The sequence below is a fragment of the Carettochelys insculpta genome, chromosome 19 (assembly GCF_033958435.1).
Source record: "Carettochelys insculpta isolate YL-2023 chromosome 19, ASM3395843v1, whole genome shotgun sequence".
In the NCBI taxonomy this organism is placed as follows: domain Eukaryota; kingdom Metazoa; phylum Chordata; order Testudines; family Carettochelyidae; genus Carettochelys; species Carettochelys insculpta.
The window spans coordinates 16,095,544-16,121,350 of record NC_134155.1 but is presented as its reverse complement, the minus strand read 5'-3'; the positions used below and the strand labels follow the sequence as shown (position 1 = coordinate 16,121,350).

Genomic DNA, 25,807 nt, shown 5'->3' with positions numbered 1-25,807 from the left:
TTACAGGGGGGAGGTGTAGGTTGGATATTAGGAAAAACTATTTCACCAGGAGGGTGGTGAAGGACTAGAATGCGTTACTGAGAGAGGTGGTAGAGTCTCCATCTCTAGTGGCTTTTAAGTCCTGTATTGACATAGTTGTGGCTGGGATGATTTAGTTGGGGCTGATCTTGCTTTGGGCAGGGGGTTGGACCTGATGACCTCCTGAGGTCCCTTCTAGCTCTAGAATTCTATGATTCTATGAAATCAAGGGCAGCCTTGCATTCCATTCCTAGGGATGCTTCTAAGAGCAGATCGATGTCATTCCCCCACCTGTGATGGCAAAATGGCCTTGCTTACTGACTCTTGAAGCCCCGTCCTCAACTCCTTTACTGTCCCTGAAGAAAACCAAATAAGCTTGCAGAAACAGTGCCTATATTGCTTATGTTGTACAGAGGGGCGGGAGGTTTACAGGCAAGCACACGTCATTCAGGGGCACCTCCTTAAGAACAACAGACATGACTGTCATGCCGCTGTCTGGCCACTCAAAGCTGTTTTTCAAATCCTCCCTGATTAGCAGGGTTCCTCACTGTGCTCTCCCTATTGCCCTGGTATCTGGCTCCTCACAATTACTGGACAGATGATCCACCTTGGCCCTCCAGCCTAGCATGAAAATTTTCCCCTTTCTCTCACATAAATTATGGAGCAAATAGAGGGCTACCATCAAGAGGGGAATGTTGCCTTTGCTGTGGTCTAACTGAATCAGATGGCTCCTGAACCTGTCTTTTAAACAGCCAACACATTGTATTACCATTTTGCACTTGCTCAGCCTGTAGTTGAACTGTTTCTTTACTGTGGTCTAGGCTGCCTATGTATGATTTCATGAGCCAAAGGAGCTAGGGGGTAAGCTGGATCACTCAGAATTGCTATGGGTATCTCCACATCTCCAACGGTGATTTTCTGGTCTGGGAAGAAAGTTCCATTCTGCAGCTTTCTGAACACACCAGAGTTCCTAAAGATGTGTGTGTCATGCACCTTTTCTGATCATCCCACATTGGTGTAGATGAAACAACTCTTGTGATCCACCAACACCTGCAACACCACAGAGAAGTACCTCTTGCAGTCTATGTACTCTGTGGCAAGGTGGTCTGGTGCCAAGATAGGGATGTGCATTCCATCTATTGACATGCCACAGTTAGGAAACCCCATCATGGCAAACCCACACACTATGTCCTGCACATTTCCCAGAGTCACTGTCGTTTAGAGCAGAAGGTCATTGATTGCCTTGCCTACCTGAATGACAACAGTTCTCTCTGTAGATTTGCCTACTCCGAATTGATTGCCCACTGACCAGTAGCTGTCTAGTGTTACAAGCTTCCGCAGAGTTATTGCCACACACTTCTGAACTGCCAGAGCAGGTTTCATTTCGGTATTGCTGCTCTCCAGAGTGGGGGAAAGCAATTCCCAAAGTTCCATGAAAGTGGCCTTACACATGTAGAAGTTTTGTAGCCGCTGCTGATCATCCCATATCTGCAGAATAATGGGGTCCCACCAGTCTGAGCTTGTTTCATGACACCAGAATCGGTGCTCCGCTTTGTAAAATGCATCAAGTGCAGATAGCATCTCCTCGTTCCTCGGTTCCAGTGTTTAGTATTCGTATGTCTATGTGCTCCTCAGAGTCTTCATCAGTCTGAAGGCTGCTTGGGCTCTGCATCTACCACAGCACAATGTGTAAGGTTTTCACAATACTTGCCATGACAGTTTGAAGCTGTATGGGTCCCTTGCTAGTCTTGCAATGGCATCTGATTGGATATGTAAAAAGGTCGTAAAAACACTTTTTGCTGTTGCTTTCCAAAGGGAGGGGGAGGACACAAGTGCACAATGGGAGGTTAATGATACACACCCAGAATCAACCATAGTACATTTTTGTCCTGTTGGATACTGGGGCAGAAACTCAGAATGCAACAGGGCAGCAGAAACTGTGGGATACGTACCCACAGTGCACTGCTGACAAAGTAAAGGTGGCATACACTAATGGGGTGCACTCCATTGACTTCATGTGCCAGTATGGCCAGGCACCCTCAACTTTATAAAATCGGGTGCTACAAAATTAGCCCTAACAAATTAGATCTCATCTTCTACTGCAGACATACACTTAGAGGCCCAGACTAAGGTTGAAGCCCCCCAAGTGCTAGGCACTGCACACAGTCATAAACAGCCCCTCTCAAAGAGCCGACCATTGAAATAGACAAAGAGTTGTAGGTGAAGAAGCAGACAGAGGGGGGGAAGTGCCCTGCCCCAGGATTACACAGCGGGCCAGTAGGTGAGCTTGGAACAGAGCTATTGTCTTCTGAGCCCAGTACAGTAACCTAACTGCTCTCTGTTTAATGACACTCCAAACCTATCCTTTCCTAGCAGTAGTTCATTATAGCCACCTATTTAAACTGCACAGATTGATGCAGAATTAATATAACCTCTGATTTGTCTCCAGCAAGGCTTTGCAGAATGATCAGATTATTAATATTAGGGCTATCAGTTAAACAATGTTAAACTGCAAGAGAATGAACATGAGCTGATGCAGCTCAGCATAAACCTCAACTGAGACAAGGAATGAGAGGGAAGAGCCAAAAAAAGTCTGTAAAGTCAACGCTGGCTTTGCGAGGAAATAAGTGTTCCATGACAAGCTAAAGCGAGAAATGATGGGAGGAAGGAAGTGATTAGAGCAGGCTGAACATTTTCAAAGTACTTTATGATTTTTTTAAATGACAACTGGCTTCTCCTCCCCCACCCCCTGACATTTCCAGTCAAAGAGATCATTCCAGATGGTCATGAAATTAGGTTCAATTTGTTTCAGGTTTTCATGAACAAATGAAACTTTGCTTTGTTTTGTTTTCATTTGCAGAAAACAGAAACCTTTCAAATGGAAACAGAAACATTTTCCTGCTTTTGACAACTAAAAACAAACAGTTCTGCAGCCTTTCCTTCCTCCCCATTCAGTTTCTATCTGAAATATTTCAGTTCCTGACAATAAAAATGGTTTTGGTCTCTTGAAAACCTGAAAACTTTCTATGAAAATTTTCAGCCAAAACAAAAACGAAAACAAAAACCTTTTCACTGAATATTTTTTCACTAGGATGAAGAACATTTCACTTTCAGGTGCAGTCAGTGTACGTAATGATATTATAAAGGAAGGGAGACATTAGACATTAATTACTATAATACCACCGAAGTCTTATTAAAGCACTTTTTATCCACAGATCTCAAAGCACTTTACAAAAGGACCTCACGTATCAATATTCCAATTTTACAAATGGGGAAACCAAGACACAGAATCAGGAAGAGACTTACTCAAGGTTACCCAGTAGATCAGTGGGTAAGCTAACAATAAAATCAAAGTCCTCTTGAAACTTTACCTAGTGCTTTGTCCACAAAAAGGTCAACCACTTGTGATTCTAACCATAAATATAGGCTCTGATTCTATCGGGGTACAAAACATCTCATGCAGTCGTGAAGTATGTCTAAACTGCAGTTAAACCAAGTGAAGTACGGACAGCCACAGCATTAGAATGCTATAACAACTCTTTTCACCTTACTAGCTCATTTCCTGTGTCCACTACAAATGTCATTACAAACCCAGCCAGCATAACTCTTAACCAATGCAGGCAAACAAGGAAGAGACACAGAGCTCACTTCCTCTGGGGCTGAGCAGTCATTGCTCTCTAATTACTCTGAAAATACAGTGTGTCTCTGCTATCAACTGCAGAATATTTTACTACTGGTCCCAGTTAGGCAGTTACTGGGGAATAGTTATCTTTCACACACTTCACACACTGCACTTATGGGCAGTTCTACAGACCAGAGCAGTTTTGTTCAGAGTCCTCTTGTAGCAGAATAAAGCACACTAGATTATGTGCTTCAGTAAACAAGAGTGGGGTGGGGTGAATGGGAGTACTGGGGGCACCTTTTAGGTAATTCAGTGTTACTGTTCACTGTGAAGGCTGAGGAGAGGATCATTAACTTTTAAACATTCTGTTTTGGCAAACAACTTTGAATTAATTTTTGAAGTCCCAAGATATCGTTGTCTGAAAAAGAAACACTATAGTGGACCCCTGACTCTTAGTATAAATGCATAGAGTATGAACACCTGGCTGAGGGGAAAAAGTAAAAAAATGAGCATATCAGAATGGTTTGTTTTAGCTTTACTAAAATGAAATGCTCCAATTTTTTTATTCAAGACAGATGTTTCATTTCAGAATTTCATTCTAAATTGAAATGTTACTTTTCAGGTCAACCTGAAAGTTTTCTTGACTTTTTGCTGCACGAGAAACTTTGAAATACTTTAATGTAAGTCTGACTTGAAACCATTTTTTAAAAAATTTTCTGTATTTTGCAGCTCTGCGCCCATATTAAAACATCACTGCACAGATCACCAGGTCAAATTTAGGCCAGATGGTAACCAAAAAGTCATTGCAATCTGAACCCTTGATTCAGGAATGCACTTAAGCACATACTTAAAATATGTGTTTAAATCCAGCCAAAGTCAGTGGGACACAAACATGTTTAAAAACTTCAGCTGGGCCTACCCTACAGAGTTTTGTCGACAAAGAGGCTCTCTCATTGGAGCTGGAAATATTTTCTGGGCAAAAGAGCCAAATGGCAGCTACTCCCAAAAAGATCTGGCTGAAAGCTGCATAATGTAGACAAAACCTTAGTCCCAGGATATGAGAGAGATAAAGGTGGTTGAGGTAATATCTTTTGTTGGACCACCTTCTACTGATACAAGACACAAGCTTTTGAGCAACAGAGCCATAAGGCATCCTATGCCACTAACCTCTTCCTTCTGTCCCATATATACAGCCAAGTTAAAGGGTCAGAGTCAGCCTTAGGAAAAATGGCACACTGGACAAATCTGCATTTTGGTGTCCCGGCCCTGGGGTTGTGGTGCCCCCCCATTGCCCCTTGTCCCCCAGGGGCTCCCCAAGATCTCTCTACCCTCCCTTCTCTCCAACCCCTGCTCCTCCCTCCTGTGCCCCAACTCCTGCACTGCGCCTCCTTCACTTTGACCCCTTGCACCTACTATGCCCTTAACCCCCTTTGCCCCAATGACTGCACCTCCCTCCTAGCCCCAACCCTTGCACAGTGCCCTTAACCCCTGCACTGTGCCCACTTTACCACAAATACCTGCACCTCCCTCTTGAGCCGCCATCCCCTGCTCTTCATCCCCTGCACCTCCTAGGTCCCCTTTGCCCCTCCTGTGGCCACAACTCCTGCACTGTGCCCACTTCACTCCTGGCCCCTGCACTCATGTGGGGAAACTGCCCCACCTGGAGGCACTGCTTGCTCCCATGCTAGACTGCTCCTCCCTCCACCCCACGCTGTACAAGGAAAGGGAGCAGAACACAATTGGGGAGGTAACTGAACGTAGCGAGCCTGGGTATTGTGTGCTGGGAGAGAGAGAGTGTGATGCCCGAGTATGGAAGCATGCTGTCCTTTTAAGAGAGCACTCAGAGAGCAGGGGTCAGGAGCCTGCAGGCTGCTGTTCAGACACAAGCGACAGCTCCAGCCGGAACAAGGCAGCACGGACAGATCTCCCCTGTCCCATTTCCCCAGCTCTGAGGTGATGGGGGGGTGCCAACCCCCCCACACACACACTACAACAGACAGTGGGAGTCAGAGGATAGTCCCAGCCAACAGAAGTGGGGGCAGCTCAGGGAGCCGGGGAGGAGGTCAGGAACAGAAACGGCTGCGCATTGGGAGCAGGGGCACCCTTGCTCCACAGGAGCCCCCAGTCTCCCACAGCTGGTTGTCCAGCTGCCCCCTGCAGCTTGGGTTACCCCACACCCAGCACTGCTGGTCACTTCCCTGCCACCTGTTCAGTCCTGCTTCTCTGGACAGGTCAGGTGGGAATCCTAACCCTGTGGCAGGGGAACGCAGCAGATTGGCTAAGGCTTTGCTAACCCACCCCTGCAGGGTCAAATAGGAAACTATCTGCAGGGGAATGTGAGCTCTGGGCAACCCTGGGATTAAGCTCTGGTATCACCAAGATTCTCTTGAAAGCTATTGACTGAAGGAGACTAAAGGAGTGGGCGGGAGAGATGCTTTATGCTCTCTCTACAAAGACAGCCAAGGGTTGCTTCCTGTTGCAAGTCCTTCCAGGTTACTCCCTTCCCTTCCTCCTCCTGTTCCTGAGCCCATCTGTCTGGATCCGGGCTGGCAGGACTTTCTCTGTTGATAATACCAAAGCCGTCCTCTAGAAAGTCACAGTTACTGCTTTGGAACGCTCTCTCCAGCCCTTTGACAGCTGGCCCTCTCAAACAGCTCTCAATTCCGGCATACCCTGGACCCAGCTGCCAGGTGGTTTTACGTGCCTTCCCTCTGCCATGCTCACAGCTTGGCCTGTGGAGTGCTGGCAGTCTTCACTGGGTCACATTTTGAATCTGATCAAATGTCATAGGTTCAAAAGCTGCCCTTGGAGCTATTCCTGGCTCTCTCCCAGCCTATTGTGTCATAAGAACAGCTATACTGGGTCAGACCATAGGCCCTTCAAGCCCAGTATCCAGTCTTCCGACAGTTGCTAATGCCAGGTGCCTCAGAGAGAATGAACAGAACACGTAATGGAGTGATCAATTCCCTGTTGCCAATTTCCAGCCTCTTGCAAACAGAGGCGAGGAACACCCTCCATGTCCATCCTGGCTAATAGCCATTGATGGACCTATCCCCCATGAATTTATCTAGCTCTTTTTTAAACTTTACTATAGTCTTGGCCTTCACAACCTTCTCTCCATGGACAATTCCCTCCCTCCCAAGTGCCTCATGTTTGCCGTCTCTAAAACGGGCAAGCATCATCAGCCTCTCTCTGTACAGCACTTTGAGCTCTGCAGAGGAAGCAGTGTGTTAGACAGGTGCCATCATCACTGGATCCAGGTTCTGTTTAAGAGAGACAAGAGAAAAGGGCCAAGAGAAAATAAATCCAGCAGTGGGAGGAAAGGAGCAGGCCATGTGAAAAGACAAGGGTGAAACCGAAGCAAAGAGAGACATTTTTTTTTCAAAAATCAGCAGCACAATATGGTACAGGGCACCCACTCACACAAGCTGGTACCCTCATCCCCACATCAAAGCACAGGCTTCAATTCTCAGGTATGTCTACCCTGCAATAAAAACCCTGTGACAGGCCCAGGCCAGCTAACTGCGGCTTGCAAGGTTGAGGCTACGTACACACTACTACACACATCAGCATATGTTACATTGCTCAGAGGCCTGGATAAACCACCACCTGTGTAATCTGTTATACTGTCCTAAGCAGGACAGCTCTCTGTAGGCAGGAGTTCTCCTGCTGCCGAGGCTGCTGCCACTTGCAGGGGCTGGAGTAATTAAGATGACAGGAGAGTTCTTTGCTGCCAGTGCAGAGCATCTGCACTAGCAGCACTACAGATGAATCCCAGTTCTGGGACACTCCAACTGCATAGGGTCTTATAAAGCAGGCTCCAGCTCAAGCCCAGCCATCTACACCACAATTAAAGAGACCCTAAACTGAGTTATCATCAGTTTGCACAAGCCAAGCCACAGGTGTTAACTGCAATGTAGATACACCCCTGGAAACCTGAGTTTTTAAAACTTGATTCAGGATTGTTCTTTATTTTTAACCCAAAGAAACAAAAGCCATTTGAACCAGTTTTATCAACCTAAATCCCCTCTCTCTCGCAGGTTATGAGGCTTGTAATATGTTCAACTCCAGGAATTTCTCCCTGCCCCAAGCACTGTTCTAGTCCCACCTGCTTCATGACTCTGCGCTATGGAATCACCTTTTGCACGGCGTGGCTTCTCCCAGTCATCCTGCTGGATCACAGCTGCCCTGGCTTACCTTGGCAAGGGAATTCTATAACACATCTAAATATCAGCCAGCCTTATCCAGACTCTGCACAGCACAGGCTACGGATGGGAAATTAAAGGAACCTCAAGATAAAAACACCCTTATGGAATAACACTCATGCACCAGCCTCGAGGAGAATTCGGCACAAATTAGCATTGTTTACACAGAAGCAAGAGCAGGTAGCACTTTGACAGGAAAGAAGCTCAATTCTCAATTTAAAGCATCATCAAGAGATAATTGAAGTTCTGGGGTCGATATGGCTACATTCCTATCACTCAAAACGTGGGAGCAAGTGACAACTGTGATCCATCTGTCAGCGTGCCCTGCGCTGTCACAGAACCCTCGTTCAGAGATTACTACATTTTCATGGCTGAGGCATTTGAATTCAGGGGATTTTGCCACATAAGGCGTTACAGTGTTTCTCAGCGCAGCTTATGTTACAGAGCTGGTAGGTGCATGAAGTCCTAATTAGCACAAATAATAAAACACAACTTTGGGTTCCTCTCTTCCCTGCCAGCATACCAGACACCTGTGTTATCCACAAACATTTGGGCACAGACCCTGAAAATGAGCACAAGCCACTTCTGATGTGCTTGGACAGAGTGGTTTGAGAGACAGTTTGTGTGTGTACAGAGTGTACAAATGTAGGAGCATGTGCCTTGCCTTTGGAGGATTTCTGTGCTTCCTCCTCTGTGTGGGTTTGTAAAACCATCGTGTACCTTCCCTGCCAAAAAGCCCCACTTTCCACAGCATTTTGTCTTATCAGCTGAAAGGTGGGGGTTTATGTGACATTAGCTTGATAAAATACAAAGGAATGATAAAAACAAAGGATGCCATATTATTTTTATGCCTCCCTCTAAAGGTGGTTTTAGTTGAATTTGCTCCTTACTAAAGCATGGGATTAATAACCTTGAAAACAGAAAGTCCTCTCTCTATTCTTTGGGCAGGAAGACAAGACGTATGGGAAATAAACAAGAAGAACTGGAAGTACTAATAAATGAATACAACTATGATATCGTTGGCATCACAGAAACTTGGTGGGATAATACTCATGATTGGAATGTTGGTATTGAAGGGTACAGCCTGCTTAGGAAGGACAGACAGGGAAAGAAGGGAGGAGGTGTTGCCTTGTATATTAAAAATGTACACACTTGGACAGAGGTGGAGATGGACGTAGGAGATGGACGGGTTGAAAGTCTCTGGGTTAGACTCAGAGGAGTAAAAAACAAGGATGAGGTCCTACTAGGAGTCTACTACAGGCCCCCTAGCCAGGTGGAAGAGGTGGATGAGGCTTTCTTTAAACAGCTAACACAATCATCCAGGGCCCAGAATTTGGTGGTGATGGGGGACTTCAACTATCCAGGTATATGTTGGGAAACTAATACAGCAGGAGACAGACTGTCCAATAAATTCTTGGATTGCATTGCAGGCAACTTTTTATCCCAAAAGGTTGAAAAAGTTATCAGGGGGGAAGCTGTTCTAGATTTAATTTTAAGGAATAGGGAGGAAATTATTGAGAATTTGAAAGTGGAAGGATGCTTGGGTGAAAGTGATCATGAAATCATAGAGTTCACAATTCTAAGGAAGGGTAGAAGAGAAAACAGTACAATAGAGATAATGGATTTCAGGAAGGCAGATTTTGGTAAACTCAGACAGCTGGTAGGTAAGGTCCCATAGGAAGCTAAACTGAGGGGAAAAACGGCTGAGGAGAGTTGGCAGTTTTTCAAAGGGACATTATTAAGGGCCCAAAAACAAGCTATCCTGCTGTGTAGGAAAGATAGAAAACATGGCAAAAGACTGCCTTGGCTTAACCAGGAGATCTTCCATGATCTCAAAATAAAAAAGGAATCTTATAAGAAATGGAAACTAGGACAAATTACAAAGGACGAATATAGGCAAACAACACGAGCATGCAGGAGCAAGATTAGAAAGGCTAAGGCACAAAATGAGCTCAAACTAGCTACAAGCATAAAGGGAAACAAGAAGGCTTTTTACAAATCTATTGGTAACAAGAGGAAGACCAAGGAGAGGGTAGGGCCATTGGTCAGTGAGGAGGGAGAAACAGTAACAGGGAATTTGGAAATGGCAGAGATGTTTAATGATTTCTTTGTTTCGGTCTTCACTGAGAAATCTGAAGGAATGCCGGACATAGAGAACGCTAGTGAAAAAGGGGTAGGTTTAGAAGTTGAAATATGAAAAGAACAAATTAAAATTTACTTAGAAAAATCAGATGTCTGCAAATCACCAGGGCCTGATGAAATGCATCCTAGAATCCTCAAGAAGCTGATAGAAGAGGTATCTGAGCCTTTAGCAATCATTTTTGGAAAATCGTGGGAGATGGGAGAGATTCCAGAAGACTGGAAAAGGGCAAATATAGTACCCATTTATAAAAAGGGGAACAAGAATAACCCGGAAAACTACAGGCCAGTCAGCTTAACTTCTGTGCCAGGAAAGATAATGGAGCAGCTAATTAAAGAAATCATCTGCAAGCAATTGGAAGGTGGTAAGGTGATAGGTAATAGCCAGCATGGTTTTGTTAAAAACAGATCATGTCAAACCAATCTAATAGCTTTCTTTGATAGAATAACGAGCCTTGTGGATAAGGGAGAAGCGGTGGATGTGGTATACCTAGACTTCAGTAAAGCATTTGACACTGTCTCACATAATATGCTTATCAATAAACTACTCAAATACAACTTAGATGGGGCTACTATAAGGTGGGTGAACAACGGGCTGGATAACCGTACCCAGAGAGTAGTTATTAATGGTTTTCAATCCTGCTGGAAAAGTATAATTAGTGGGGTTCCGCAGGGGTCTGTTTTAGGACCGGTTCTGTTCAATATCTTCATTAATGATTTAGATATTGACATAGAAAGTACAGTTATTAAGTTTGCAGATGATACCAAGCTGGGAGGGGTTGCAACTTCTTTGGAGGATAGGGTCATAATTCAAAAGGATCTGGATAAACTGGAGAAATGGGCTGAGGTAAACAGGATGAAGTTTAATAAGGACAAATGCAAAGTGCTCCACTTAGGAAGGAACAATCAGTGTCACACATACAGAATGGGAAAGGACTGCCTAGGAATGAGTACAGCAGAATGGGATCTAGGGGTTATAGTGGACCACAAGCTAAATATTAGTCAACAGTGTGATGCTTTTGCAAAAAAAGCAAACATGATTCTAGGATGCATTAACAGGTGTGTTGTGAACAAGACACGAGAAGTCATTCTCATGCTCTACTCTGCGCTGGTTAGGCCTCAGCTGGAGTATTGCGTCCAGTTCTGGGCACCGCAGTTCAGGAAGGATGTGGAGAAATTGGAGCGGGTCCAGAGGAGAGCAACGAGAATGATCAGAGGTCTAGAGAACATGACCTATGAAGAAAGGCTGAAAGAATTGGGCTTGCTTAGTTTGGAAAAGAGAAGATTGAGGGGGGACATGATAGCAGTTTTCAGGTATCTAAAAGGGTGTCATAAGGCAGAGGGAGGGAACTTGTTCTTCCTTGCCTCTGAGGATAGAACAAGAGGCAATGGACTTAAACTGCAGCAGGGGAGGTTCAGGTTGGACATTAGGAAGAAGTTCTTAACTGTCAGGGTGATCAAACACTGGAACGAATTGCCAAGGGAGGTGGTAGAATCTCCATCACTGGAGATATTGAAGAAGAGGTTAGATAGATGGCTTTCAGGGATGGTCTAGAAAGTGCTTGGTCCCGCCATGAGGGCAGGGGGCTGGACTTGATGGCCTCTTGAGGTCCCTTCCAGTCCTACTCTTCTATGATTCTATGATAAGAAGCCCTTCTCCCCATATCACCCCCAATGCTGTTTGAAGGGACCACCATTGGGAGATCAGAGGATATTTCTGTCTCTCAAACATTTTCATTCTTCCAGCGAGGGCAGGTTAAATAATGAGTCTAAGGAAGAGGACCAGGAGTTCTTCTCCTGCCTCTGCTGAAGGCTTCCTGTGAGCTCTGGTCAAATCACTTTATTCTCTGCCTCAATTTTTTCCGTCTGTAAGATGCAGACAGTAAAAATTAGCTTAACACTTGAGGACGAACCCTTCCTTACATGAACAGCTGCTTACTCTCTAACCAACCCTATTAGCCCAGCACAAATACTCACAGAGTAAGCCACTCCTCAACCCAAGCCAAAAGAGCAGGACCTGCCAGCCAGCTGGTGCTTTTCAAATCTTGAAGCTGAGGTGATACAGAGATGCACAGACATTCAGAACTATACCAAAACCAGCAATGGTAGGGCCCTCATCACTCATCGGGTAGGAAAGACAGTCAGAGAAGCAAATACAGAGATTTTTCTTTGCCAGAGCAACATCTGATCTCTGACAAAGACTGCTGCATTCCCACAAGTAAGTAATCCCACAATGGGAGAAAGGCTGTGACATCTATACGGTGTGTTTTCTGACAGGCCAGAAATCCACTACAGAAATCAACAACACTACTACTGCTCACAGTTCACATATGAGATGCCTACTAGGAGTCAGCTCTTCCTACACTTTCTCTCTATAAAAGTTTCTCATCCAGCCAGACGACTGAAGATGAAATATTTGCGTAGGAGGGTGCAATTTTCTGCCAGAATGTTTTATGGGAGGTGCCCAGTGTCTAACCATGAGCTGAGGATCAAAAAATAAAAATAATGGCTGTAGAGGAGGATTTAACAGATAACCAGCCCCGCTCTGGGCATAACTGATTGATGCCACTTCTAATTAGCAACATTTGTAAAGTCCAGGCCTTCTGTTCCTGATGAGTGTCACGCATGTTGGTCTAGCTGAACTCTGCCTTTCCAAGAGGAGAGCAGCTGGTGCAGTATTAACAAACCAGGCATGACAGATAATTTGCTCTTGTTTCCATGATGCTAAAAGCACTCATTCTTCGGGCTTGTTTGCACTTAACTGGATCTCCAGTGTGTCGATTTCCATCTCCTGGAGGTTGATTTAGTGGTCTAGTAGGGACACACTAAATCAGCCACCTGTTGCTCTTCCGTCAGCTACGGTACTCCATGGGGTTGCGAGGAATAAGGCAAGTTGATGAAAGAGTTTCTCCCATCAACCTCCTGCTGCAGGGATGCTGCAGAAATTTAGTTTAAGATACTTTGGCTCCAGCTACACTATTCACGTAGCTGGAGTTGCATATCTTAAGTCGACTTTCTTCTTAAGCATAGATCTGCTCTCAGAATGCAAACATTATTAACTGAGGTCTATTCCCACCCACTGTCAATCACTGCTAACTCAGTGGCTATGTCTACACTGGACCCCGCATTTCAAAGGGGGTATGCTAATGAGACACTTTGGAAGATGCTAATAAGGTGTTCCATGAATATGCAGTGCCTCATTAGCATAATGCTGGCCACGGCAATTTGAAAGTGCCAGCTTTCAAATTGCATGCCACCTGTGTAGAGGGGGCCTTTTGAAAGGACCCCTGGACTTCGAAAGGCCCTTATTCCTAAAACCAAATAGGAATAAGGGGCTTTTGAAGTTCAGGGGGTCCTTTCAAAAGGCTCCCTCTACATGGGTGGCGCACAATTCAAAAGTGGCACTTTCGAATCGCCGCAGCCAACATTATGCTAATGAGGTGCTGCATATTCATGAAATACCTCATTAGCATCTTCCAAAGTGTCTCATTAGCATACCCCCTTTCAAAGCGGGGGGCTAGTGTAAACATAGCCAGTGCGTTGCAAGGATCTCTCTCTAAATGGAGCCATTTAATGGCAGCCTACAGACCTCAAACCAGTTTGCTAGTTGGCTACTAGACTGGCATTCCCACCACCACTGGAGCTACAACAGAGGTAGATAAGGGTCAGAAAAGCCCGAGTTATTTATTATTTGTACAGCAATACTATCCAGGAGCCCCAGTCATAGAACAGGACCTCCATTGGACTAGTAGCTATACAAACTTAGAGCAATAAAACACAGATCTTACAATCTAAGAGAAGGTCCCAGGATTCCATCTGCTCCTTTCTGGGAGACATGTTGTTTTCCTACTCTGCACTCCTGAAGACAGACATCATACAGAAAAACCTCACCTGCAACATCACTAGCATCAGCCTGTCAGGTCTCCAGTGAACAACTGTGCCATCAGCTTCCCAGAGCAGCTCTTTTGCTCTGTGACTCTGTTAACTCCTCCCTAACAAAATCAAATACTTTGCATGGACAGTCCACTCGGGCTGCCCCTCAAAGTCACCTAATTCAGCAACTTGACCATTCCACACCACACCACACCAAGGTCAGAATACACAGGTTGAACCAAATCCAAGCGGTCTGCAACACAAAAAGGAAGAGTACTTAAACTTGAATAACCCTTCTCTCTCCAACACAAGGACAAAAGTGCCTGATGTTACTGGACTGAAATTCAAATGTGTCCCTCTTCATCAACTAACCCAATGGCATGCAGAGCTATGTGGGTGTAATAGCTGCTAACCCTTTCTGAACCTCTCAGTGCCATATTTCTTTCAACACAGTTAATGATTTGATACCATCCTGCTGGCTTGTGCTACACATTATGAGACTACATGATCAGCATGTTCTGTACACAGTGCCCTTTTAGCAGAAGTTTGAGTAACAGTGTTCCATTGCCAGCCTACGCTGTATTCTCCCTAATACAAATCAAGGTGGATGTCTTTTATTGTGGCTTGGCCCTCCTTTGCCTTGTTTTGGTTCCTATAAGCCACATGAACAGAGTCATTCTCTTGTTCATCCTGTTGCATCAAGACATCCATATCCTGTGCGCTGAAGCTGCAGCAGGCTTTGCCAGCCAGGAAAATTTCTATGTGGCAAACAAAGACACTGCTAGCCGCAAGTGAAACGCAGCCACTCAGAGGTAGGAACAATTTGCAAGCCAATTATGATTTAACAAAAAGTATGTTCCTGCCAGGGCAGCATGACCTTCACTCAAGAAACCTTGTGAAACACCCCATAAGGAAAGGAAAAGAAACGAAATAGCCAGAAAACACACACTCACTTACCTGTCTGTAGTAAGCCAGCCCCACTGTCTTTAACTCCAAAATGCTGTTGGATGTCTAGCAATACACCTGCAGAGAAAATGGAGAAATCAAACTCAGCACCTTTGTCCTGCAGAATATGCAGCCTCTAGAGATATGTGGCTTTTGGCATCAACAGCAGGATCTGTAAAGCTTGCAGCAACTTACAACAACGTTCAAAACTTGTGCACTGGCTTCTCCTTTCCTGAGCATGTTTATTACATTTGGGGTAATTGGGACAAGTAAATTAGCAACAAGGGACAGAAGATTAACTGTGCACAATGTTCACAACAACACCTAATGCATAAAATGCCCTGTTACTTATCATTTATGTTGCAGAAGTACTGTCGCTAGATGTTGTACAGGCGCACACACACGAGGGTCTCTCTGTGCGAAAGAGCTAACACTAACAGGAAGACAGACAAAGGGTAAGCGAGGAAACAGGCATGGAAGTAAAGTGATTTGCTTAAGATTATGTAACAGGTCAATGGTTGAGCCAGCATTACAATCCATGTTTCTCGATCAGCTGTCTAGTATCCTATTTACCGGCCCACACTGGTTCTCAAAACTCAGATCAGGTTCTTCAAATGTTCCACCATGATGTGCAAACTTTTCAAGCAAGGCTGGGTCAATAGTTTCAAGTGACACTCTGTTGGGAGGCAGCCTCAGAGGGTTAGCCATGTTATTCTGTAGCTTAACAAATAACAGGCAGTCTCTAAAGTGGCACAGGACTGCTTGTTATTTGTTGGGAGGCAGTGCAATATTGGTAATAGGTGATCCACTGCAGACATGGGCAAATCCCTTCCCTGTGCCTTGGGTTTGACCATTTGTCCAGCTCTGATGAACTCCTGTTAATGATATTTTTGATGAAAGAAATTAAACTAGTGGTTTAGTAAAAGGGGAAAAATGACTAGATGTTATTTTAAAACAACTGAGCAAAATACATTCCACAACCCCCACCACTGTTTTAACACACTGGAGTGTGCACGTGACCATCTGTCCCATTTTGGGCGGGACAGTCCTGTATTTCAGGTGCCAGGAAGGCATCCCAATTTATTTTGCTTAAGGGGCTAATTGCCCCGTATTCTACCTTTTCCCCAGCGCAGGTGGCTGCTGCGTCTGGTCCTGGCTCCAGGCAGCTGGTGGAGCCAGGAGCTGGACCAGCACAACTGTCGCCCAGCTTCCCCCAGCTGGAGGAGCTGGGAGCCAGACTGGCGGGGTGCTGTGGCTGCCGCCCAGCTTCCACCAGCTAGGGGAGCTGGGAGCCAGACTGGTGCAGCTGCTGCCTGGCTTCCCTGTGGCTAAGGGAGCCGGACCTGCACAGTGGCACTGCTGCCACCCAGCTTCTCCTGGCTGGGGGCACTGGGAGCCAGACCGGCGCGGTGGCGTGACTGTTGTCCAGTTTCCCACAGCTGGGGGAGCTCGGAGCCAGGAGCTGAACCAGCAGTGTGGCTGTCACCCCACTTCCCCCAGCTGGGGGAGCCAGGAGCTTGGCTGGCAGGGTGGCAGCCCCGTTCCTGGCACTCTAAATCATGTGGCAGCTGAGAGCCACAGCTGCTCCCCCCACATCCAGGAAGCACCCCTCCCCCCACCAAGGTGGCAGCCCCCATAGACAGCCACCGCCTGACTCCAATGTAATGGTGACCATCCATCCTGTTTTGGCCAGGATGGCATCATTTCCCCAGGTACCATATTTGGCTGGGGGAGATATGGTCACCCAGGAGTGCTACATGTATATTTTGTAGGAAGTATCCACCTTATCCATCTAGATCCACATATTGAACCCAGCACAGCAGTATGAAGGCCTCACAAATTTAGCCAAGTGTACATGGGAATTATACAGTATAATCACTTGGTCCAGCCAAGATTTGCAAGCCATAACTCAAGGTGTGAGGAGTTGTTGCAGCATTGTCTTTTATGGTTACATCTCCAAAGCATCGGAGAATTCATGTGGGTCAGAAAAGGATCCAAACCCTTCCTTGCTTGTCCAAAGTTTGAAGCAAAGTTACACCAACTTCTTGCCCTGAAACACATACACACACTTGTTTTCTCAATTTCTAACACTTCCTGGTTTTGGCCAGGCAGCAAACAATACATAAATAGCCTCACATGTGGAAGTGCTGTTTGTGCGCTAACCAAAACCAGGGCATGCATGGAAACCTTCTCTTCAGGAATCTGGCACTATATTCAACACCTCAACAAGTTCTGATCCAGCTCAAAAGATAGCTCCAGCTTTTATCCAGTAGGATTCTGCTCATCCTTAACAATCACTAAAATTAACTCTCAGCATTAACTGTATTTCACTGGCCATAAAACGTCTTAACATTCAGAACAGCCAGGAGTCATGTCAAACAACAGGAACAAAGATAAGTGGAACAGGGACAAGTATTTCCACAAAGTATGAGGAATGCAATCACAGATTTAAAAAATGGAAAGGACAAAGAGGAGAAAAACCCACTTTGTCCCCCAACTGGGTCACCTAAAAAATGCAGCATTAACTTCAGACAACAACTCCAATCTCTGTGACTCAACAATAACTTAGTCTCAAAGCCCTCACAAAAAACTCCTTCCTTTAATTCTCTGAAGATCACAAAGCTCTATATGTCTGCCCCAAGGTAGCATCTCCCTTCATTTCTACCCTTCTGACCTGGACTCACATGGTTTCAAAAACACTGCTGTGTTCTAAAATTTCAAAGGTGTATACAGTTCTACCACTCCCTCCAGAGCTTGTGCTTTGTTACTGGACCACAAGTGAATCTCCACTGCGTCCCTGTTCTTCATTCACCTTCTCTAAGCTCATTCCATTCCTACCCTTCCACCATCCTTTGCATCTTGCATAATTTTTGCTCCATTGATAACAAGAGTATAGTCACCTGGGCAGAATCCGAGGGAGGAAAATAATTTCCTGATTTCAGTTCAATGCCTGGTATTGGCCAAACTGTGGCTATCACAGAAGTGGGGGCTCATCTGGGAAGAGGCAAGTTAGAAGCATTCAAGGAAGGTATGACTGCAGCTGAAATTTACAAAAATTAATCTTATCAACATCCCCAAGATGAAGATAAGTTATTATCCCATATTCCCTATTAGGTCAAGACACCACCACTGCTACCATATGCCAGAGTCCTTACTCTCTGCAGCCCAATTTCACACAGATACTCCAGCCGGAGAAACAAAACAAAGTATGTCACCAGAAGGTCTAAACTCCCTATGGTCTGATGGAGGCGACAGACATTACTCCAGGAACTCATTTCAGGACAAGGCTGGTTGTATGATCAGGCACAATGACAGGTGGGGCAAGAGATGTGTATTTATCTGCTGATCCACAGGTAATTGCTCCATGGTACAAGGGTCATTATCCTGCTGCTCACCAGCCTCACTGCACTGCGATCTCTGTTTTGCAAACAGAGGGCCAAGTTTCACCCTGAGTTCAACTCCCACTGAAATCGTGATGAACTGGAATGTTAATGCTTAAATTAATCCTGAGACAAACCAACTATTAGCATTATCTCTACATCTCTGAGAGAGATAAAGCGCCCAGGCTGTGCAATGCCAAGCCCACGACAGCATGATTGCACGGCTAACCACAAAGCTCTGCAGTTTGGTCTGGAGTTGATCGAAAGATTTTCAGAGCAAGTGGTGCTGGTTTCTCAAGGGCACCACCTGCCTGATTTCTTTGCCCAAGAACAATAAGAAGCCTGCATTCTGAAGAGTTCTCGCTCACGATAAAGTCATATGGATTATTCATCAGGCAGGATTTATCCATTCTGAGCTGAGAATTCCTAAGCACATAAGACAAGCGCAAGCTTAAAAATGTGGTGGTCACAATAGAGGGCTTTTATACAAGCCAGAGGTGGAAAAAAGTACCCCCAAAAAGTTACTTGAGTAAAAGTGCAGCAGCATTCATTTCTGGAGTCTGGAGTACAATCAAGATATAGCGTGTGTGCGCTTTTACTCGACTAATCTTCCAGCATGCCATGTGACTTGCACTTAAATACATCCTTCCTGCCACAAAGCAGCCATACTTCTACTCAGGTAAAATTTTGGTTACTTTTTCCACCTCTCTGTCACAAGCTGTCTTAGAAGAGGACTCCAAAAGAACACCCAGAGCAAGGTTCTTCCATTTCACTCCATGTTTTTCTAAAATACCTAAGAGACACATTAAAAATATTGCACTTTACTGGGGGAGGACAACATGGTGTTAGAGAAAAGGGTTCCTAAGGAAGAAAAGGGGTTTAGATTTACATCAGAAGCCTGAACAGGGGGAGGAAGGGTTATAATGGCGCCTGCCTAGTAAGAGGGCAGAAGTCTTTCTAGTCATTATAAAGAAATGGTCTGTAAGAAGATTGTGGGTGTACGTTTATAAAGTGCTTTTCTTCTGGGGGGATCCTGAAGAGCTTTACAAGCTGGAAGTGATGAAACTCCACACAGCAATCACATCTAAAATGCAGCCACCTCTAAGGAGATGGATAGAGACTGTAACACAGAACAGTTGGGGCCAGGCAGGAAGAACAATGCCTCTCAGTGCCAGCAAAACAGATAGGTGGGACTCAGTGGCTACATTGGATAATGTTGGTTTAATCTGGAAGGGATAGTAACCCGTTAAAAGATTCTGGCAATGGCAGAGCCAAAGGAGAAAGACTATTTTATTTTGCTTTGCTCTCCACTTGTAGTCCCTCAAGCTCTCCTGATAAAGCTGGGTGCTAACTAGCAGCTCCATTTGAATGGCTATTGACATTTCAGTCATTGTTACACATTTGAATCCAAAGACAAAAATCAAGGGTTACCTACATCTCTTTTGGTGATCAAGCCAGGGGATCTGCTTGCTTCAAAGGGCACATTTTAGGAGGCTGTCAAGATGGGAAGGCTCTACATCAATGTGTCTCAAACTTTTTGAGACCACGGAACACCAAACAATAATATTTTTATGTGGAATGTCTATGAAAATTTGCTTCCAAAAAATTCTTATCAAACCAAACCAAACCAAACCAAACAAACAACAAACTGCAACATATACAGCAAAAACCAAAATGAAGTTATTTAATCAGGAATCAGAGCAACAAAGAAGTAACATTGTACCTGGTTTGAATAACAGACAACATACACCATCACTGTATAATATCAAAAAAGTGTCAGATGCTCGTGGCACCCTTGTGAGTTGTTCATGGAACACCAGTGTTCTGTGGAATGTAGTTTAAGAAACACCGCTCTATTCTTGTCAGTGACACACAACAACTGAGCCATACTCCTCAGTTCCTGGGTGGGAGAAAGTCTCATGGTTTATGGAGATCTGCGTGCACAACTGGCATGAATTTCCCATTGGTCGTTAAGCCCAGTCTGTATTCCCTTTGGAACACAGGCATTTTGATAAAGGACTTGGAATAGTAAATTGGAGGCAGAAGGAAGTCGCTGATGTAACACATGCACAGAATGACACGAGTTTCTCTCTAGTGCAAGAGATAGCATTCTTCCCCAAGGTGTTCCTATTAATACTGGGAAAACACTCCCTTTCCAAACTTTGCCCATCCCTGCTTATTTCTGTGTACCACATTATCAATGACTCATGGGGATCTTTAATAAGATTCAGGGACACAATGAAGAGAGGATAGATTAAGGGAAAAACAAAAGAAAAATAGAAAAGAAAAACAGCAGCACCACCAGTGTCTTTCTGTGCTTCTAGACAGTGGAAAGGCAGAGAAAATCAGGAGGCTGAACCTGGGCCAAGGAAATCAGTGTGTTGTTCATTGAGCTGAATATACATGCCTCCCACTGGGGCACAGCCCCTGATGCAACTGAGGAAAGGGAAGCAGCTGAATGCAGCAGACAAAGTCTTTTATAACTAGAAAGTTCATCTCTGTGTGTCTCAGGAGGAGCTGGGAACAACAGTGACGAGTTAACAGGTAGGTAACGCCCTTCATGAGAAATGGCTTCTTGCCATGGACTATCACTGCAGGGAATGTGTTTACAACACAAGTACACATATTAGTATTATAATTATGGACTGTTCTTTGTCAAGCACCATCACTGTGCTCAGGCCAGAACAAATACATGGGAAACATGGTGCCTCCCTGCCTCAAACACCTCCCCTGAATGTTAAATGTTCACAATGTGCTTGGTGCTGCAGTAGACAAAACAAAGGCAGAAACAGAGAAGACAGGATGCACGATAGAGCCCAGAGAAGGAAATGACTAGGATTGCTTATTCTGACTCCGATATCTGCTCCTCCTTCCATCCCCAAGTACTTCCTGAAAACCACAGAACAGCTGATTGTGGTGGGTGGGAGGCACTGGGAGAGAGGGAGAGGAGCTGATCACGGATCCAAGGCAACTAGAGGGGAGCTGGCTGTCAGTGGATGCTAAGCCTGCATTAATTTTTTCCATGGGTGCTCCAGTCCTGCAGCACCCACAGAGTTGGCATCTATGGTGATCATCTAGCACGACCTTGAAGGCCACACAACCTCACCCACCCCTAACATCTGGCTGAGTTACTGAAGTTCTCAAATCATGGTTTAAACTTTCAAAACTTCAAGTTACAGAGAAGTCAACATCTACACTAGTTTAAACCCGCAAGTAACCTTTTCTCCCATGCTGCAGAAGGTGACATCCTCCTTTCCCCACTATAGGGTCTCTGCCAATCTGACGCAGGAGAAAATTAATTCCTGACCCCAAATATGGTGATCAGTTAGACCCTGATCATGTGAGCAATACCCCTCAGGCAGAAAAAGTTCTCTGTATTAACTCAGATATCTCCACATATAATGTCCTATCTCAAGCCATTGGGGATTTTTGCTCCTGCTAGCTGTGGAGGGAACCATGCGGCACTGTTGGCAGGGCCATTATATCACCCCTCCATAAACTTATCAAGCTCATTCTTCAAGACAGCTATGTTTTTTGCTTTCTCTGCTCTCCTGGGAAGGCTGTTCCAGAACTTCACTCCTCTGAGAGTTAGAAACCTTCACTGACACTTGCTGATGGCTAATTTACGTTAATTTGTTCTTGTGTCCACACCAGTGCTTAACTTAGGCCTGGTCTACATTTGGCCAAAGGGTTGATTGTGTAGCTGAAACTGACATATCATAGATCGATTTTTCTGTCCATCTGCACAGAAACTCCCTTAGACTACCCTTTACTCCTCATGACAATGAGGAACACCAAGCTCAACTGTAGAGCCCTGATGGTTCAGTTTAGCGTGTTCCCCACCAAGTGCACTAAATCAAACCCCGGAAGATTGACCCTGAATGAGTTGATCTTCTCGGAAGTATAGATGTATCCTTAAATAACCCTTCTCCTGCCCTGTTACTTATCCCTCTGACATATTTATAAGGAGTAATCATGCCTTCCATTAGCCTTCTTTTGGTTGGCCTAAACAAGTCACTCTCTTTGAGTCTCTTCTCATAAGGTAGGTTTCTGTTCCTCAGATCATTTTAATAACCCTTTTCTGCACCTGTTCCAGTTTGAATTCATCTTTCTCAAACATGAGAGACCAGAATTGTGCAGTGTTCCCAATGAGGTCTTATCAGAGCCTTGTATATATGGGCGTTAATGCTTCCCTGTGTCTGCTGGAAATACTTTGTCTGATGTATCCTAGGATTAAACTGGCCTTTTTTTCATGGCCATAGCTCATAGTCATCCGGTGATCAACCAATATGTCCAGCTCTTTCTCCTTCTTTGTTGTTTCCAACTGATAAGTCCTCATTTTATAGCAAAAATTCTCATGGAGGTAATAAAAATGGGATGAATTAACAGTTTATTAGTTCATCTAGATCTTGTATGTTATTCCAGTCTTCCTCCATATTGGCTATACCTCCCAACTTGATGTCAATCACAAATTTTATTAGTGCCCATTCACTTTCTGTGCCAAGGTCCATAATGAAAATGTTAAATAAGATTGGTCTCAAGACTGATCCATAAGGAACTTTACTAGTAACCTCCCTCAAGCTTGACTGTTAACCCTTCAGTAAGACAGGCTGTAGTCTACTCTTTAACCCAGGGGTAAGCAACCCCTGGCATGTGTGCCAAAAGCGGTACATGAGCCGATTTTCATCAGCGTATGAGGCAAGAGCTCAGCCTTGTCCCTCCTTCCACATGCAGCAAGGAGCTTGCTCAAAGCTGCAGATTAATAAAAGACCAGCTAATGCTACCAATCACTATCTAAACAGTAAAGATCTGCATCTTAATTTATTTATTAATGAAGCTGTTGTAAATGGGACTACTAGTGACTTTAAAAAGTATCACTGGAACTCAGACTGTACGCAGAGGTCAAAAGGTCAAATTTCAGCACTCTGCTTGGGAAACATTGTTGATCCCTGCTTTAACCAGTTCAGTAGCCATATTAATCTCCACATTCTCCAATTTAAATAATAATTTCCCATGTGGAGTGTATCAAATGCCTTATTGGAATCCAGATAGATTAGATCAAATGCTCTTAATTTGTCTAAAAAAATCAGTTATTGTCTCAAAGATGATGATGAGGTTGGTCAGGCACAATTTACATTTTTGCAAAACCATGTTGTATTTTATCCCATATGCCATTCACCTCCATATCCATAAGTACTTTATCTTGCAGAACTTATTCCAAGACCCTGCATACAACTGAGGTCAAACTAACAGGCCTGTAATTTCATGGATCACATTTTTCCCCCTTTCTTAAAAATAGGAACTCTCTTAGCAGTTCTCCAATCATAGTTTATGAACCCCAAATTTATAGATTAATTAATAAATCCTTACTACTGGACTTGCAATTTCATATGTCAGCTCCTTTACTGCTCTTGAATGGAAAATATCTGAATCCCTCCCCAATTTAATCACTTTAATCTGATGCCTCCAACCTCCCATTCCTTGTAGCTTTCTGCTTTCTCTTTATCACCTGTTTGAGATGCCAGCTCCTCTAACATGGCCTGCAAGATGCCCCTACGAATTTTTCCCCCTTGCTTCGGAAGCAAGCTTCAAATAAAGTTTCTGCAACTTTTAAAGCAATTCCAAGCCTCCTTCACACGTAGATTCTTGAGTTTTTCGGACCAGTCCAATTCCCAATTCCAACCCAATTCCCTTATTTTTTTAAAGTTATCTCTGTTGAAATCAAAGACTGTAGCTGCAGGTCTATTTTTGTTTATCCTTCTACTTAGTTTAAACTGAATTAGCACATATACTTGAGACAGGGTTGTTGTCTACAATCAGCTTTTCTATGAGGTCCTTACCTTTCAGCAGCACTAAATCTAAACCTCTTGTTGACTGAAGGGTAACAGAGAGCTAGCCACGTCTGCCAATGAAGAGGAAGATACACAAGGCATGATGGTTAATAGCCCTAATCATGGCACCAAAACTATTTCCCCAGGATGAGCCAATCAGAAAGATGACACTGGTAAGCCATCAAACAGCCATCCAAGGGACCTAAACTGGTGTGGTACAGTTAACCTCGTCCCTGGGGTCCAGGCCTCTGTTCAGTCCACTAGCCCCACAGCCAAGACACTGTTGCCCTTCTTGAGATGAGAGGGGATGGTGGTCTGGGGGAAACCCAGGCCCCATGCACTTGTTCTGGGTTCTGGCCCAGGGACCCTGTGTGGCTGCTACTGGTGGGGAAGGGTTCCCCTCTCCATGGACACTGCAGCTCTTCTCCCTGGGCCACTTCCCCAGCAGATTCCCCACCCACACCTCCTTCAGGTAACAGCAGCAGCAGTAGCGCATCCCCCCTCCTGGATTGGCTCCCCCCGTGCAATCAGTTTGTCTTGGCCTCCCACCAGATCTTAGAGCCTCCTGGATAAGGGCCTTAGCCCTTTGCTGCTGAGTACTCCCCTCCTCCGCTGTTTCTAAAAACTCCCTTTGCTTCTCTTCTCTCACCTCCTATACTCTCCTCTATCACCCTCCCCTCCCACTGGGCAAAGGGTTCTTTTAAAGGCAGTCTTAAGTGGGACCAGCTGGCCCCAATTGACCCGGGGCAGCCTCCTCCCCAGCTGCTCACACTCTGCTTGTTTGCCATCCCTGCTTTTCCCTCCTATTCCCCCCTTCTCCTGGCCTTACCCTGTCACACTGGACACTGCCAGTGTGTTCTGGATATTAACCAGTAATCGAGGCTTGAAAGATTTTAGAATGCATTGCCACTCTCCCCTCCTCCCACCCCCAAGCTAGTCAATCACCTCTTGTGTGTGTGCGGAAGGGAGCTCTTATGTGGAGAACCAGAGTATGTCACACACACGCACACACACACACACACACATACACGCACACAAACTCTGGAATTGTTTGTGTAGGAGAACCATGACAGAAAAATCGTGAGTTCTCCATGACCCAGCTACTCATGTGTCTCTTTCTCAAGGCTACAACAACAGGAGGAAGAGGAAGTAGAATGCAGCTTAAGGAAGCTAAACGTTCTCCCCTCTGATTGCAGTTTCCTCTTGCACTGTATGCTAAGTACTGCAAGGAGAGTTTCTGCAGGAACAGGGAATGTATGGCTGAAAAATACATTCCAGAAATCCTCATCATTATAAAGGAGACCTATATGAAGAGATACAGCAGAGACAGATTTATGCCTACATCCTGGCTTGCTGTGGGAGCATGTCACTGAGACCATGTCATTGTTTCACAACAAGGAAGGGGAAGGGAAACTCTCATCTGTCCCACTCGTAATCTGAGAGAGTCCTGGTTTGAGGTTCTGGTTTAGAAAGACTGTTGTGGCCCTCTGGGATGGTCAGAGAGGTTCCTGAGCACTGAACAGGCCGATTTAAGGGAAGGGGAAGACAACAGAGAAGTGAGTCTATAGTGTGGGGGTTGAGGTTGGGCTGAGACTAAAAATCATCTCTGCTTAAGAAACCAAGGCAGACCTGGATGCAAATCACATCTTCTTCCTATAGACCAGGGAACCTCATTCTGGGGGATGTTATCCTAATGCCGCGGGTCACAATCAGGCTTCCCTTTACATGTTGCTGAGTGGGAGGCAGTGTGCGGGTAAGGAAAAGGTTGGAAACAACTGCTCTAAGAGGTCCTCT

The 25,807-nt window shown here is 45.0% G+C and overlaps 1 protein-coding gene across 2 annotated transcripts in view; it reads right to left on the bottom strand.

Moving 5' to 3' along the window:
- LOC142023220 (sphingosine-1-phosphate transporter SPNS2-like) overlaps positions 1–25,807 on the bottom strand; it is a 172,780-nt gene that overhangs the window by 108,235 nt on the left and 38,738 nt on the right. For both annotated transcript variants that reach the window (XR_012648168.1, XM_075013966.1), the window contains exon 2: positions 14,815–14,880. Coding sequence is in view for 1 of the 2 variants with exons in the window: in XM_075013966.1 (XP_074870067.1) it covers positions 14,815–14,880 (66 nt within the window). In the remaining variant the exon portion in view is untranslated. The remainder of the gene's footprint in view (positions 1–14,814; positions 14,881–25,807) is intronic.